At 39.3% G+C, this 17,999-nt stretch overlaps 1 protein-coding gene across 2 annotated transcripts in view; it reads right to left on the bottom strand.

Annotated features, from left to right (window-relative positions):
* LOC140239157 (uncharacterized) overlaps nucleotides 1–17,999 on the bottom strand; it is a 50,853-nt gene that overhangs the window by 15,255 nt on the left and 17,599 nt on the right. For both annotated transcript variants that reach the window (XM_072319041.1, XM_072319042.1), the window contains exons 2-3: nucleotides 2,208–2,352; nucleotides 1,726–1,829 (exon numbers count right to left, since the gene is read on the bottom strand). In XM_072319041.1, the coding sequence (XP_072175142.1) occupies nucleotides 1,726–1,829; nucleotides 2,208–2,289 (186 nt within the window). In that variant the 5' untranslated portion in view covers nucleotides 2,290–2,352. The remainder of the gene's footprint in view (nucleotides 1–1,725; nucleotides 1,830–2,207; nucleotides 2,353–17,999) is intronic.

The raw sequence follows: 17,999 nt of genomic DNA, 5'->3' as shown, positions 1-17,999 counted from the left end.
TTTTTCTAATCTAGTATCAGTAACTTTAGGGCATTTGCGTTTGATCGACAAGTAGGCCTATTTTTCTATGTGTAATTCCGCGTTCTCATTTATGTCAAATTATGATAATGCCGTAATTGAAATGACATTTGCTGGGTCAGTTTAATGTCACTAGTCCCATTAAATGAGAAGTTTTTCATATCAATCATGTTATGCAAATTCCCCAAGAATATGATTTAGGATTTGCAAATAAATTAAAAAAAAATGAATAGATCTATCGCAAGCTCCATCATACATGTAGTCTAACCCAATAGATCTGGTAGAACTCTAACGTTTAAACAGGGGAACTAAAGGTTCAAAGATGATAGATCTAATAGATTCTAGTTTAGGCCCTACTTCGACTTGAAGGTATGTCGGTTGGTGCACGGTCCCTTCTATCACGGCCATAGCCCGACCAGACACTGTTACGCTATGCGGAAACTCGACGTACCATGTACAGCGACTGGGCTGTGTATAGTTATCACGGCCACAGTTACACTGTGCAGTGCAACTGTGGCCGTTGGCCCTGCACGGGCACAGTCGCTTCCGGTCCCCGTCCTGAATTTACACACGCCAGGGCAAGTATGGTTGGACCTACTTCTAATCGACCGCCTAATGTTTATCTGCTTGATAAGAATATGTAACACTGAAATTCACGTAAAAAAACTTGACCTACGTGATTGAGAAAATCCAGCTCTATCAAATGCCGTTGTTCCGTTTTCGATTCGAAGTTTCAGTGCAAAAATATCGCCGACGAACTTGCGTGGCCTCGTTTCAGCTCCCCGCGGTAAATCGCGTTAATAGGATCGACCGCTGTTTTTGCATTGACAATGCACGCAAACCGAGTTGTATTGAACACCGTGTTGTACGAAGCTTTTTAGAAGCCTTTTAGAAACTTCCATAGACGTTACATTGTGCTATTGTGCTATTGCGGTGAAAATATTCATTCGAAATTTTGTCCTTGATTAAAACCATTAATGAACAATGAATTATCGCGTTTTCCCACACCATCCTCATCTACATTCAAAGCCAATCCATTTTTATGTGCTTTGCGCGCAGAGAAGTGCGTACTAAGTGTTCAGTGCGCGAATTATACGCGGTCGGTTTCAATAAGGGTGGTCGATATGTAGTAGGGCTACACAAGACACAGGGTCTCCGACCCAATCGTCCGCGTTCAGAATGGACAACTCGGCGGTAATATCCGCTACCCATGACGATGTGTCATCGTCCATGATGGCCACCCTACCTATATATAATCTGATCTGACGATTACAGTGTAGTTAACGACTGACGACGATCGACGGTGCGATGAAGAGAAGGCGTACATTGTAGTCGTACAAGTATAGGCAGCTAGCTACTATAGCTCATGCGAACATTGCATCACACAGTACCGTACCATACATTCAATTCACATTACACAAAACGTACTCCCCGCGCTCAGATCAATCAAGCGAGCAAACGAGATACTATAGCGCGATACATTGCTTTAGGGATGTCTTGCGCACACACACATTTCGCTTCGTAGCAACTTCGGAAGCGAGTTTACGTGCTGCCGCCCGCGGCTGAAATATGTCCATGTATCCTCGCGACTGGGTGTCTTTAACCCTCTCTGTGCCACGAACTTTGGACAGCATGAGCAGTGCTATGAGGTTTTCTGTTCTAATCGGCACTTTAATAAAGCATGCAAAGGGTTAAAAGTGCACTGACCTCCCAAGAGTAGGTGTCATCGGACACTTCGTTACAGTCTTTCTTCTCTCCGGCGAATGGGCCATAGGTACGCCCTTTCCGGACAGTTTTCTTTGCCCACACACCTGGAAGAAATCGAGGAAAGTATGAATATGAATAATAATTAGTGTATGACAGGATCTTCGTTAAAATGAATTAATCTTTCTTGCGGATCTCCAACCCCCTATAGATAGAACTACTATTTTTCAACTACTACAACAAAAATAACCTTTCACAACACATTCTAACATAAGTCTTTACATTTTAAAAAAATACATATTTGCATAGAATCATTACATTACATACTTATTCACATCTTTACTTATGATACAGACTGTTTCAGTCACCAAATAGCTTTCACAAAAATAAGCCAAAACAGCATTGTTTTTACAATTTCTGTTACGACCACCAGCCTAACTTGGCCTGCAGAACCCACTCAAGAACCCGAGTCACCACAAACTCACCGATTAATGTTGGCTCCATATCCGACTGGCGCAGCTCCAGCTCAGAGGGCGTCTTGATGCCCTCTGCCACTGTCTCCAGCATGGTGCTGCCTTGGCTAGGGTGGATGCGATTGTCATAGAAACTCACAGGCTAAACATCTGTTTCCTGGAATTTAATATAGAAACAAAATGGAAGGATAGGATCTAAAGACTGCAGGTAATCTGTTGCTGAGAGCATGTTCGCTTTAGTGTCAGTATATGTACACTTGTATGTTGACTGGATACACTTGCACTATTGTTTATTCACTGGGAATAAGTACAAATGTAGGCATGACAGTGATTTGATGGTGAAATTCAGTCTAACCCTTTTTGTGCTTAGAGTGCCAACTGGGTCAGAAAACCAAAAGCTTTGTACATACAGTTGTACTGTCCAAATTCCCTGACACAGAAAAGGTTAAAGCTGTTTTACTGAAAGAGATGATCAAACAGTACATAAATATGCCAATTCCCTAGACACACTGCCATGGTAACTTTGAACATAAATACCAGGCCCTTCCCCTTTTCTATTCCGTCTAACACCTTTGACAGCGACAGCAAGATGTGAGCCTAAAATTTTAATGAAGTACAAAAGTGTTCTCACCCTCTAATCTTAGGGTGATGCATTAACAAAGCTCCAACCACAGGCCCTGAATGCTTCATCATACACAGGGAGGTCTTTAAAGAAGACTAGCACTCAAGATAAAGGTAAGGAGATGTACATGTCTATATATCTACATAACTTTCTTTACTCTGAGATGAAAGGAGCAAATAAAAAGAGCTGTATGAGCAGTAACAAGAGCACTCTAGAAGTGGTAGGGGGAGTGTGTTACATTATGTACAAGTTCGAAGTTCCCATGTGCGCCATGGTTATTAAACATAACAGTAACCCACTTCATGTACGGTCTCAGAGGGCTGTGGACTCTCTGTATAATTAGCAGACTCAAAGGGGCATAGGTTGAAGTACTTTGAGAGTGCTGCTGTGCTGGTATTACAATGTATACGTATATAAATGGGAAAAATGTACCACATGCCCAAAAGTGAGTTTTGGTAGCGGGTTTGTAGCAACTTGCTACATACACTACACATTCAGCTTATTAAATGCTGATGATGTGATTTTTGCCTAGCACAGAAGATCCATAATGTGTTTTTCTTGTAAAGCAAGTGCAAAAGTATTTTTAAAACCATTCTTTGAAACTGCATGTAACATTTCTTGGCATTTACTGTATGGACAACATTGAAATTTCAAAATGTTATTCCCAATGTGCAAACCATTGCCCAGTAAGACCTGATGTAATGTCAAATGACCTTCCCAAGATCTTTAAAGCACTTCCAACTTTACATAAAACACTTTATCAAATACTAGGAGCAATTGTCAGCATTTACGTCAACTTTCACTGAATCCTCCATTTGACAAGTACTGATACAGTTAAGACATTCTGCAAATTTGTGTCAATTTAAGTGATTATCAAGGGGGGAAGTATTTCTAATGCATCCAGAGGAAAATCAAAGAATATAAAGTCTAGAAAACTTTATCTAGGTCATGAAACCCTTTGTTGTCCAGTTATTTCAAAGTTTATTTACTCCAAAGTAGCTGGTATGTTACATGTCCTATCTCCTTTAGAGGCCTAAGCTTTTATGAAATGTGGTCAAAATGGCAAGAAAGGTAATGTCCTCATTCAGTTTCAGGAAAATCTATCCTTAAACAATATGTTGGTCATGCGCAAAGACTTTTTCTCACTGCTGATGACGACTGATAATGGAGTCATGACTGCACAGCACACACTACTGCTCATTCCAGCAGACACTCCCAACACATAAAAAGGCATTATCAAAAGGACGGGCATCAGGGAAAACATACTCTTGACAACAGTGTTCTGGTTTTCATTTCCGACTGACAACGGTAGCCTGTTCCGTAGGTCGGGGCCAGGGCCGGTATGGAAGCAGAGCAGTTGCATGATATAGGCTCCAGTTGCTATTTAAGTACTAGTATTTACCGCCCCCCCCCCCCCACCCCCTTCTTTCCCAGTACAATGTATTTGTCACGTTATACTCATGTTGTCTCCTACTTATGTTGTTTATCTTCCAGTACTGGATACATGATTGATGTGAATCCAAGAGGATTAGGCCCTATGAAGGAAGCCATACGCACACACTCCATTATCTTCTGTGGGTATACGTCTATTGTTCTCTGAAGCCACAATAAACAAACACTGGTGGTACCATGTAAAATATAACATACTTCAAACAAAGGGTGAGAAGTTGAAGACAGCCATTCAAACATGTATCTCATGTATCTATAGCTAGATTAACAGTGGGAGGAGCATCTTACCAGCTTCATCCTAAACCATGCATGTTGATCAGCCTCCACATCACTTTTTTTTTTTATGAGCACCTCTCGTCCCCGCTGGGTCCCCCACCCCTAAAATCAAACAGACATATATAATATACACACACACATACACACACAAACAACTCACATACAATGTATCCTCCCTCATACACACACTTCCCCTCCATCTCTCTTCCTACCCCCCCCCCCCCCCCCTCTTGATCTTCCTCTCTCACTCTCTCTACCTGACTCTTGTACAGTCAAGGAGGAAACAGCTACAGGTGAAGTCGCTTGGGATATCTGGGGGGGGGGAGGGCAGAAGAAGACAGAAACCATATACTTCATACACCAATCCCAGTTATGGCCGCCTCTCACCCCCCCCCCCCCCCCCCAACCACCACCCCCATCCTGCCACGGCTCTAGCCAGTTGGGCGAGGCAGGCTGCGTGTGCGAGTGAGTCATGGGTGAGACGTTGGGTGACGTATGACTGCACATCGAGGCATGGATACACTAAACCTCCTCTTTGCATCACCGTACTCCACTGCTCACATACAGCATCTGTATATCTCCATCTAGAGAAGAGCACAACTCGCCAGAAAACTTGGCACGCTTAAACTGACTGGCCTTGCAGCGTTTTATAATTCCAATCTTCAGCCTCTCTGCTTCAATCACAAATATCCAATCATCCCAACTCTTTTTTTTCTTGGTTTGCTTTGTATTTGTCACATAATTCATCTTCTGATTTTGTGAGCATTGCAAAAGAAAGACCTGTATACACTTGCCCAATTGCCCTGGGCAAGTGGACTTTTTTTTGAGGCAAGTAACATTCATGTTCGGGCAAGTGTTCTGCAACAAGTTGAAAATCTTTTTGCCCGACCAAGCAAGTGGTTTTGAATTAAAAAAAAAAAAACAAACAAACAAAGTTACGTAGCACCCTGAAAAGTTCTTCGGGAAGCCAAGCACTTTGGGCACTTTTGATCAACATTCAATGCAGTAGACAATTCATGCATCAGATAAAACCCCACATTGTACAATCATATTTTGTGTTAAATGTCTGTGTCAAAATACTCAAGTAGATCAAATCAGTTGGTGCCGAGAAGTCTATACCATTATTATCTTTGCACCTCTTTGAAAGGACGATGACCTCTGGAAATTGAATGCACCCTATCATCCTGAAAAATATCAGTTAAATCAACATCACTGAAAGAATTATTTCAAAAGTAAAGAAAAATAAGAAGAAGAAAAATAATAAGAAAATAAAAAATTAGGTTGAAGACAAACACTACAAAAAGGGATCTCAAGCTTCTATACATAGTCGGACAAAAATGGTGAGCAATGTACCATGAAATGTCATGAGCCTATGAATAGCTCAAACTACTGTGAAAGCCACAAGCAGCAGCACAGTCACATCCAGTTTTTTGCTGTTGTTTTTTTAAATATGCTTCATTTGTTTTGTCCATGGAAGGTCACTCCCGTCACTCTTTGGCAGCTTTCACTATTTTCGGTTGCCATTTTCATGTCACTAATTCCGTTTCTTTCTACTTGATGCAGAATATACCACTTGTGACTACAATACAATGAAAGTGTAGAATCACCAAACTTTTGGTCTTAATGGGGTGTACGACACAAAGATGTTGTATTATGAGTCATTGCTTATATTTGATCCTTAAAACTCATCAAAAATCAATCCCAAACAGGCACTCCTCTATGAAACACTTTTTAGTACCATAAAGCAAGAAACGTTTGCAGCATGGAATTTTGCCAATTAGAGCCGATGGCCTTTTTCGCAGCCTGAACTTTGTGCAGATACCACTGGCATCTAATGCATTAAGGTAGATACAATGTAAGAGCAGATGTAGACATGCATTTTAATTTTGCGAATGTGGGCACTAGTGAAATTCGTGAAATTAAAATGTACACTAACATTTCTGGTTTTACAGTACGGTATCCCTCAATTGGCACTTAAAGATAATAAAAAGTTTTGGTACCTCAAAAGTTTCCCTGAATTTCCGTGTTTCAGGTTAAAGTACCTTTCATATAACTAACACTGTGAGACTTACTCGCCCCAAAGTGCTCTCATTTCTTAGTAATCATGCAATTAACTGCGACCAGCAGCCCCATACGCATAGCGTAATGGGGCTTCGCATTGTACCATTCAGGATCATGACAGATTTAGTATCGCGGGTAAATATCAACTTAAAATCCAAAAAATTCTTCAATTTGAAGACTTACAAATTAAGTTGAAGTCTTGAAAACAGGCTTCGGGCAACGTTTGGTTCTGCCAATAATCCCTTTCTGTTCGAATTGATGACTGAATGTGACTCTGTTGAGAGGACCTTGGGAGAGCTACATACACTGATTACTACGGCCAGTGCATACGCACACATCACATGCGAACAAATTTCAAATCCATGAACGGATAAGATGTTTGTGTGCGCATGCGCTGGCCGTCAATTCAGTGTAGCTCTCCCAAGGTCCTCTCGACCGAGTCACATTCAGTCATCAATTCGAACAGAAAGGGACTATTGACAAAACCAAACGTTGCCCGAAGCCTGTTTTCAATACTTCAACTTAACTGGTAAGTCTTCAAATTGAAGAAATTTTTGGATTGTAAGTTGATATTTACCCGCGATACTAAATCTGTCATAATCCTGTAAGCTACAATGCGAAGCCCCATTTAGCTATGCGTATGGGGCTGCTGGTCGCAGTTAGCTACTCAGTATGCGTATGGGGCTGCACGCTGCTGGTCGCAGTTATCATGCAATAATGGTTTCGTACAATACGTGTACTAACTACCTCGCCGCCGTACGGCGGCTCTGGTACGAAACCATTATTGCATGATTACTAAGACATGAGAGCACTTTGGAGCGGGTAAGTCTCAGTGTTAGTTATATGAAAGGTACTTTAACCTGAAACACAAACTAAGACAAGGAAATTCCGGGAAACTTTTGAGGTAATACCAAAACTTTATATTATCTTTAAAAGTTGCTTGCCTTCTCTATTCAATGAAGGAAACAGTGAATTAATTCACACTACAGGGCCATTTTCACTGGGATAGAAAAATCATACTAGAAATTCTGCAAAGTTCTTGTGAGAGTTAATACCAGAAACACACTCATTTTACAGTTGCATCTCCCACCCCCCCCCCACCCCCCCCCCCCCACCCCACACACACACACTCATACACACACAGAAACAACTACACTGTAGTGGGAGGGGTTCAGGCCATTATAGGCCTAAAACATGTATGTACCATAAAAGGAAGGGGGAGGGGAAACAGATGACATGAAAATTACAATGAAACAAAAAACAGATGCACACACACCAAAATGTGGGCTCAGTAAACCATGCCTTGTTGACACTCGTATGCGATAGCTCAAATTTGCACTCAGAGAGTAAATACAGGTTGGTGTAAAAATGTATGGGTGATTGAGTGAACTGTTAATGGCTGACACCCTCAAAGAGTGGGTAAGAGTATAATCTGCAATCGGCAAACACCACTGTCATACCATTTTGTAAACATTCGCCTCTCTGTGTGAAAAGCTGTGGTTTTAAAACATAAATCTGCGACATCACAGCGGTACATCCGTGTCAAGTTGCAGAGCACTGGTGAAGTTTCATTCCTACACACAGATCGAAACAAAACACCTTTTTGCACATATATGCATCGTATCGTACATTGTATGTGTATGTATGACAAAGGAAATGGAGTGTGTTTATTCAAGCCATTAAAACCATTCTGTGATGCATTGGCATCCACACTTTTCAAAGCTCATTCTACCGCATGTGTCATGCCTCGTTTATTCTGAAGCCACCATAACCTAATTTCCCACAGAATATGATAGCTAAACCATATAACGACTTCTACAAGCAAATTAGGTCTACATGTAGGCCCACATGTCCAATTCAGACCTCAGGGCATCAAAATATACTTCTTCAAAATGTCCAATTTGAACAGCTGAATGGACAAGGGCAAACTACTTTTGACAGGCAAGTGCTCCCTTCTTTTCACTTGCCTGTGCAATGCATGCCCAGGGCAAGTGACCAAGGGACTTTTAACACCTGGGAATTGTAAGATTTCCTCAGGCTATAATCATAGTATCACACATTCCACCAAGAAAATCACTCGCAGGATACCACAACCTAGATTCAAAATTTGTACTTGGCATGGTACAAAGCTCTCAATAGGCTGGTGCACACAGACAAAATTAGCAGGATTTCGATCGCCATCCAGATACCAAGATTTTTTACATTTATTCAGATGGGCAGAAATACGTACAAACCAATCTCTCAACTTGCCCAACGCGCTATTTCGTTGACAAAACTGCACATCAATACATGTACCTGAACTGTACCGAAATGATGACCCTTGCCCTTGTGTTCACACCCTGCTGTGATGTATGAATGATGGAGTCATGGTATACAAAATCTTGACATTATTAACTTGACATTTATTGCTCAAGCATTCAGCATGCAGTGCAAATTATCATAATAAATAATCAATCGCAATAATTCCAAAATAGTTGCAAGATTTTTTGCAATTCGGATCGGGATGCTCATCGCGCTATTGAGTGAGATTTTTATGTCTTAAAATGGCAAAAAAGGCAGAAATCGTAAGACATGAATGTGACACAAATCTAAAGATATGGATCCCACTAATTTGCATCAGTGTGAATGCACTATTACACAAGGTAAGACCCCAAGCAAACTGTAACAAGGCTAGGTGAAAATGTTACCAAAAAAACAAAACAAAACCAGAGCTGATTATGCCAAATATTCCTGTGTCAGAAACACTGTCAGCCAGGCTACTTGGAAATGAAGAATACTTAATGCCTATCAAACAGTACATTTCACTTTTTGTTTGTGTGCTTTGTGACTAACAGCGTAGTGGTAAAGTTTCATTAGACATTATTATACAGATTGTGGGGGGGTGGGGGTAGGGGTAGGTAGTGTGTGGATAAACTTGTAGTCAAGCACCGCAGACAAGTGGGTAGTTATAATATTATCACACTGTCTGTGCCCAACGGTTGAACCTACGAACACTCTAGGACTTGCCCCACTTGACTCTTGCTCTGACAGATGGTCTAAAAATAAAACGAGAGAGCTCTTCTGGATGTAAGCAGCACCCAACCCTCTGACAGTTCCATCTTCCCAAAGGACAAGTTCAACAAGTTTTAAGTTTCTGCACAGTCCCTCCTGGATGAGAAGACTACTACAGTGTATGATGTCACATGCACACAACAATATGGAAAATGAAAAGAGAATTTCATAAAAAATTTACTTTTTGAATAAAGTACACATATCTTCGACTTGTTACTGACGTATAACGGGTAATATTATTCCCCCTGCCTTCTGAAAGATAGGAGTGTTCTTTTGTTATGCGCGAAAAGGGAATATATGTTGAATTTTCTTAATTCTTTCATTATATTGTTGTACTCATGTGACATCACAAGCTATAGTAGTCTTCTCATCTAGCCGTAACTGAGCAGAAAGTTCAAAAATTCAGAACTTATCAACGGATTGTCCGATTTTCCTCAAACTCTCACTCATGTGTTCTACTAATATTGCTGCATTCACTCAACCCAAATGTCTATGAAGGTGAACTTGTTCTTTAAAGCTACCCCCCCCCCTTAACCCACTCCATACAAGAAACCTGGTGACCTGTATGCTAAGTCTATGGACATTTCAGAATTCAGTATGGAATGGGTTAACCTTCTTTGTAATTCTAGTCTTCTCAAATAATATAATGCTTCCAAAGCACAAGTACAAACAGTTTTGGTGAACATGCATATTTGGTTACAAAGTGTTTTTTCTATGAAAAATTACCATAAAATTTGCTCCAGATGATTCATTATGGGACACAATAATTAATGTTTAGATAGGTAGGGAGATCAAAGGATCCAATGCTGAAACTCAAGACTTGCCATTGTTGCAAAACTGAAAGGAATACTTTTTTTTTTCTTCTTCTTCTTCTTTTCCTTCTCCTTCATTTTCTTCTCTCTTTCTAGTGGCAGATACTATGCAAAGTGTTGACATATCATGGTATCACGTAGTTGAGATTCAGACTGCAACTTCATGTGGTACATGTCTGAGTAACAGGTGAAAGTTCCCACGCTTCACACTTGAAGCACAGCCTTGAAAGTCTTAAGAATATCTTTCCTGTACTTTGCACAAATGGCAAAACATCTGACAAGTTGAAGTTAATTGGATACCAACCTCTTTACCCAGCCTCTTTGTTGTTGTCTCTGTTTTTGCAAAACTAAAGGTCCATCTCACTGGAAGAGATGTTGCTGCAACTCATGCAGCTCTAAAGACCAAGAAATGGCTTGCGCTCTCACCAAGAGGGCAAGATATCTCCAAACAAGTTGGCAACTTTAATTATTTGACCGGAAGTGGCGGGAATGTCACTGCATCATTTCTGGGACATCTCAAAGATGTCTTCTCAGTTGCAAAGATGTCTCTGCAACATCTCCACATCATCGCCTGCAGGGAGCCATGGGTCTCCGCAAGGTCATGGACAAAATTAGTCTCAGCAGGGAGGTGGAGGCGAGTCCCCTCCCCGGTCTCAGCAACTTTGCTGCCAACTAAGGAGACATCACAGAGACAGCACAGAGGAGGCTTCAAGATGAGTTGGAGACTGGAAAAAGTCTCCCAAAAAATCAAGCATATACTGTAAAACATGATATATATTCGCGGCATGAATTTTTTGCGAATTGGAGCCGACGGCCTTTTTTGCAGCATGATATTTTCACGAACTGCCACTGGCATTCAATGCATACAGCGTAGACAAGGACTTTCGCGTTCATTTTAATTTCGCGAATCTTGGCGCTCGCGAAATTCGCGAAATTAAAATGCACGCAAACATTCCTCGTTTTACAGTATTCAATTCTCTCGGCACTCCCTACAGACCAGGTTAGTCTCCAGGAGATGTCTCCACGACCAGCAAGACTCCAGTTGGCCACCTCGTTTCCAAGCCCATGATACCCACTGAAAACACCTCTATGATGGGCGCACACATTCACAGAAACTCAAAACTGTAAGAAGAAACTCCCCAGGATGCATAATATCTCCTCCACAACTTATTATGAGCATAATTAGATTAAGATAACTCAATATTAAACTCCATAATCAAATTTTTGGCTGTTAACCCTGATAGTCAAATTGGTGGTTTGAATCAAGTTTGATGGTGCAATGTGTTCTAATACGGTGTAACAATGTTCCTCAGTTCAAGATGACACAATGGGGATTAGGAGAATATCTAGATAGGTTTCTGCTCATTGACAATTTAGTTTACTTCTATACCTGTGCAAATTGGCAAACATAGCACTTAATCATGCATTGCCAATTGGTGAATGAAGTGCAGTACGGGTTAGATTTATGAGCAGAATTTTAACAGCATACAATACCAACCTCCTTTCTGCATTTCACTGTTAAATATTTCAACAGATTTGAGGAGTTGTTTATTGAGAAATTTGCTTTATATGGAGTTTGACATTTTGAAGTGACCTATATTCTTTAAGAACCTAATCTTCTGTTTACCAAACCATATCTTTAAAAAAAAAAAAAAAAAAAAAAAACTCTATAAAGCCGTTTTTTCTAAAAACGTTGTTCGTCTCATGGCCAGCTTATTTCCAGTTTGAACTGACATAAAATGGGACAAACTACACTATTTATAACTCCTAGGAACACCTTAAAATCTGGATACTTCAAAGCAACAAATCAACAATGAAAATAAAAAATCAATATCACGGCTCCATTTCATAAAAGTTGTGATGAAAGCAACTATGGCTGAAGTGACAAATGGCATGGCAATGACAAGAATGCAGTTTCCTGATTGGTTGTTGCTACAGAATGTTGTTATGATTGCATTAATTCCAGCAAGAGTGACTATTTGATATCTTTCATGAACTGGGACCCTGATGACTTTGACATGGTACTGTATATAATATATGTAGAAATTTTCGCGGTACAAAGTGTATGTCATTAATTTCCGCATATTTTGGTGCTACATCTGGCTAGTACTAATTCAAGAACCCGCCAATGTGTTATGTTTTTTAGCCTCTCTGCGAAAAAAACAAACAAACCAATGATACTGATAATAATAATTACATGAAAATATTGACGTTTTCAGACAGTGATTGGAGTTTTGTGATTTAACAGGTCACATACATGTAGGAATCACTGCCAAATGGATAAGATTTGTCTTTGAAACTGTCAATCTTTTAATTTAATGACACATTATAATATCTTCATGACACAATTAAACGTGACCACTCCTGACCAAGGTGTAGTAATTTCAAGATCCTCTATTACATCTCCAAGGCACTTATGACTGAATTTCAGTCTTAAAGATGTCAAGTGAAATATCTGCAAGGGCTTTCATAAGTAAACAAAAGCTTGTTTGTAAACAAAAAATATATATCATATATTTTGTGCTGTTCAAGTTATTGTTTGTTTGAAAGTTTACATGGAAATGGATGCATTCCAGAAACAAGACAACATAAAACTTGTGTGAAACCTACACTTGTATGATCTCTACAACATGAATGGTGGAATAGATGGTACACCTCAAATACTCTACACAAGATTATGGCCAACTTGTGCTATTTGTAATGGTTAAATGTGATACAACATACAAATGTGACAAACATAAAAACTGAGAGGACATGCAGTCATACTCTTTATAATAACGCAGGGGTCATGGTTCATGTACATTTTATTGTGGCTTCCAGAATGCATTTGATGCGGGTCAAAGAGCTGGGTGTTTTGATTTGAACTTTATCCAAAGATCTACGACCCTGTCAACAATTCAGTCTACGATTCCAATAGGCTGTGTAAACATGACACTGTTCAGGCTGTGGCCCAGACTTTACACTTTTTACATTATTAGTCTGTGATTATCATCACTGGTGTGATGCGAATTTAACACACAGAGTGCAAAGCGAGCTCCTATCTGCGGCTGCAGCTATGGTTTGGGAACGCCCACACTCGCTGTTCACTGAATGGCTCCTATATCGCTGTGGATACAGGGATAACATCACAAAACAACTACGGTTTGTACTACAGCCATACTTGGGCAAGTGCCAGCCCATAGTGCATTGTACAGATGAATCAATGAAAGCTGACAAAGCGTATACAGACATGGATATCCTACTAATCACCACCACATCCCTAATAGCGGACAGGTGATGCATGTATTACCTCTAAAGGCTTTTCAACTCCACAAACATTTGATGAGGCATTCAGGCATACTGCTGTCAGTGACATTTTTTGCAGAAGACAAAAGTGATCTTATAGGTACATTTACAATGTAAACAAATAAAAAATGCAATCTTATTTCTCAAATCATCTTTGAACTTTGCCTCGGAAAACTTATAGGAAAAAAAAAAATCAGATATAGAACACAGCTAGTCCTGCATTGGGAGATATACTAGCGCATGCATTATGGTGTTTTGATCAGCATACTGTGTATCTGCCCTGCTCTGATTAGATTACCCTCCAGACCCCAAATGTATAAATGTATACCAGAGGAATCCTACCACAATCATTCAAAACAAAGTTGGCATGCTTTTCTGCAAACACAATATTTTGTTTATCATATGATCTGTTTATATCTAAACCACACGTCCAAGCCGGATGTGTACACGTCATGTCTCTGACACTGAGCACTGCTGGAAAGTGATTTTGACCTCGACTGGCTGGACATACATATTTCACCATATGTTGCGTGGTAGCCAGGGTTGTACAAAGATGAAATGTACATACGGACAGACTCACTTTGTAGCCATCAAAGCACCATACAGTGTAGATACACATGCATACAATATCAATTGTGCAACTATAATGACATTCAGTCAGCATAATTTATCGCTTTAATATCATCCTGATTTTGCATGCCTTTCCCTCTCTCTGACTTGTATTTAACCCGCTGAGGACGGATTGATTTTGCTATAGCACGCATTTCCGATAGACACCTACCCAAGTATTCTTGGGATTCGTCTTCAACAGGTTAATCTGCTCAGGCGCTTGGCCTTGATTTAATCTACTACTGTAAATATGGAAATTTTCGCAGTGCTGAAATTTTCGCACATTTCACGCAACCAGAAAGTAGCGCGAAAATAAAAGCATACGAATATTTTTGCTCGCCATATGTTCCAGTAGTTGTGATGTCTTGATTCAGCGGCATTAAAGGGACTGTACAGTACTGGTTGAGGTAAGGGATTCATGTTTTGAACATTTCGAAGTGAGATAATGAGAAACCTCTTATGAAATTTGAAAGAGCATGTAATTTTAAGAAGAATTCAGCGTTTATTTGATGAAAATTGGTTTTGAAATGGCTGAGATATCCAAAAAAGTGATAATGATAAAAGGCGACAGGCCACAACTTTATTAGGATCTCTTTATTTCACCTTGTTTTTGGATATCTCAGCCATTTCAAAACAGATTTTCATCAAATAAACTTTTGATACCCTTTAGAATTGCATGCTCCTTGACATCTCATGGAGTGGTTTCTGAATATCTCGCAAAACGTTAAAAGCTAAATCCTCACCTCGACCAGAACTGTACACACCCTTTAAAAACATGTGAAACTCTTCTTACCCAGCCGAGCGTGAAAAAATTAGTTGCACGAAAATATCCACTTTTAGTTTTACAGTATCCCATCAATGCAGTGGACTTCAGAGTACATCCAAAATAAGTGCACATACAGAGATGTAGTTTATCACTAGAGGGCATTCAAGATATCCATTTTTTCTTTATACTTTCTTTTTTGTTTTCAGCCACACACAAGCCCAGTGGCAATAGCCATAAGATAGCTACTTTGATTGCACTCTTCTGAAGTATGAAAGTCTGTGTCTGTCATTGCGTCTTATTGATACCCTCATATCCCACCTATCAATGTGTATTTATCCATTGGTCAGTGTGTCTGTAGTTGGAATTGGAACTCTGTGAATAATAAAGTTTAGTAAGTCTGTCTGGAGGTCAGTGAATGTCTGTCTGTGAGAGATCGAGAGATCTGTCTCCAATTCTATTGGGGCAGTGATATACCAGTCTGGATCCACTGGTCAATCCATTGATGGCAAATAAGTCTGCCTGTATATTAATACATGTACATATATGTGTCTGTCTGAATGTTTATCAGCCAGCAAATGTATGCTACAGCTGTAACATCTGCTTGTTGACGACAAACATACACAGATGTCTCTCTGTATCAGTCTGTTTGTTAGTCTGTCACCCAATATGTTCCCCTGCATTAACCTGTCTTTCCCTATAAAGACATCACTCAGCTGTATGCCACTCAGCATTTTCAGTTAATTGCATTCATTAAAGGCCCATTCTCAGTAAAAGCGTTCAAATACGGAATTTTGGTGTCGCCGACATTCTATGACAGTTTGCGGTTCCCTGAAACCTATTAGATACTATTTAAATGTTTATAATATATCACGAGGACTTTATTTGTTAAAAATAAACAAGATCAAATGCGGTTGTCTGCCTTTTTGTATAAAATTTTGCTGTTAAACTTCGTTAAGACCCCCAAAACGCAGTGTCGCCGGCTATTTCAGAATTATGTTTTATTGCTCCTCTCCGTTCACAAACACACTTTCCAAATATTATTTTCATGGACGATGAGCATATCATATGTGCTAATCACAATACTCAAAAAGTTCCAAAATTTTTATTGACTTCTTTTTTTATAGCCTTTTGAAACCTGTCGCCAAATTCACCGCCAGATACGTTACCAGTTTCTTTCGTGTCACAGCATTGCGAAAATAACAAGACTATGCAATGACCCTGTGTATATGAAACCCTGAGGATATACTTCATACATTGCAAGTACTTAGATTTTTTGTGCAACAGCTCTTTTTTGAGAATACGGTACAATGTTTCAAATATCGGTTTTCTACACTTTTATTTGGACAGATACGTGACATACTTTTCACGCCACCCACTGCGACAGATATTGCAATGTCAGACAAATTGTATATTATACATTACTCCTCGGAATGACGCATCGATTCAACATTAAAGTTTAGTACAAGTGAGAAATATTTGGTAGATATCGCTCTCATAATAATATGATCGACCATATACGTTACCACAGATACGTTACCCCAGATACGTGACCGAATTTTGATGATTGGTCTTGTGCTTTCTGGGGATCAAATCTGGTCAAAATTCATCCCTACACATTACATGCTTCGTTTTGTTGGACCTCAGGATTATATTCTTACACCAAAAGGACAGAGAGGTGAAAAGATCAACACTTCCACATGATTTTTCTTGCTGCGTCAATGTCTCACAACTTAATGCCAAGTTTTCCGACAGATACGTTACCACATAATCAAAATGCTGAAAAGAAATTGTAAATGTTTTTACAAACAAATCGTTGTGTGCTCATAAACTCCAAAGTTCTATCCTATAAAACCCCGTCACTTTCATATTCTATGGAACAACTTTGAACGTTTATTTTACAGGACGAAGCTAAGATTCAGCATATCAGTTTTTTGCTTTTCAGATTTAACAGATACGTTACGTATAATTCAGGGCACCCACGGTGGCAAATAATGTTATGTAAAACAAAGTGTTCATAAAACAATTCTGCATAGAATGACGCTTCCATAAAAAAATTAAAGTTATGTTCAAATGAAGAATATTCAGTAGAAATTGCTTTGTAACTTCACCGACAGATTCATTTACGGTACGCCAGATACGTTACCAAACTTTGAAAGAGTAAAAAGTAGTTTATGAAACGCTTCCGAGAAAAGTTTCAGTGTTCTGTTGCATATTATTCTAGTGTTTTTCAACATATGAAGAACTACTCAAGATTCATTGATAAGTTGAACAATCATTTATTCATTTTCATTAAAAGGGATGAGCCAAATACGTTACCATAGGTCAAACAACTGTTTAGCATATCGAGTTCATAGAGACTGTACCTACTTCCTTCTAAATGCCTGCAAAATATATTTTTTAAACCTTGCTTGCATTATCCATCAAAACTTAATGAATATTTATAGTCAGATGGATAAATACATTCAGACGTAAGATGAGAATATTCTGTGAATGAAGAAATCAGCTTTCACATTTAGGGCTCTTTTCCACTACATTTGATAGTTTAAATATTACGTACAATGTTTAAAATGGTTAATTTGGGCTTACATCATTCATTTTTACATCAATTCATGAGGTAAATAATTAAACAGGTGATAAATATTAATTCATACACAAATAAAATCATTACTTATATTTTACCAGATACGTTACCAAAGGTGATTCGATGTTTTTTAATAGTTATTTCCCTAGGAAAGCAATTCATATTTGTTTCCTGTGAAATTCCAGATTGGATCGTTCCCTTTGCATGATTTGTGGGATTCGAAACTTTATTTGTAAGCGAAATTTGCTAAAAATACAAAGTGAATCTTAAGGTTATATTTCATTTCAGCAAA

The sequence above is a fragment of the Diadema setosum genome, chromosome 15 (genome assembly GCF_964275005.1).
Source record: "Diadema setosum chromosome 15, eeDiaSeto1, whole genome shotgun sequence".
NCBI classification, from domain to species: domain Eukaryota; kingdom Metazoa; phylum Echinodermata; class Echinoidea; order Diadematoida; family Diadematidae; genus Diadema; species Diadema setosum.
The sequence above is the reverse complement of the archived record's forward strand: the minus strand, read 5'-3'. Positions and strand labels throughout refer to the sequence as shown.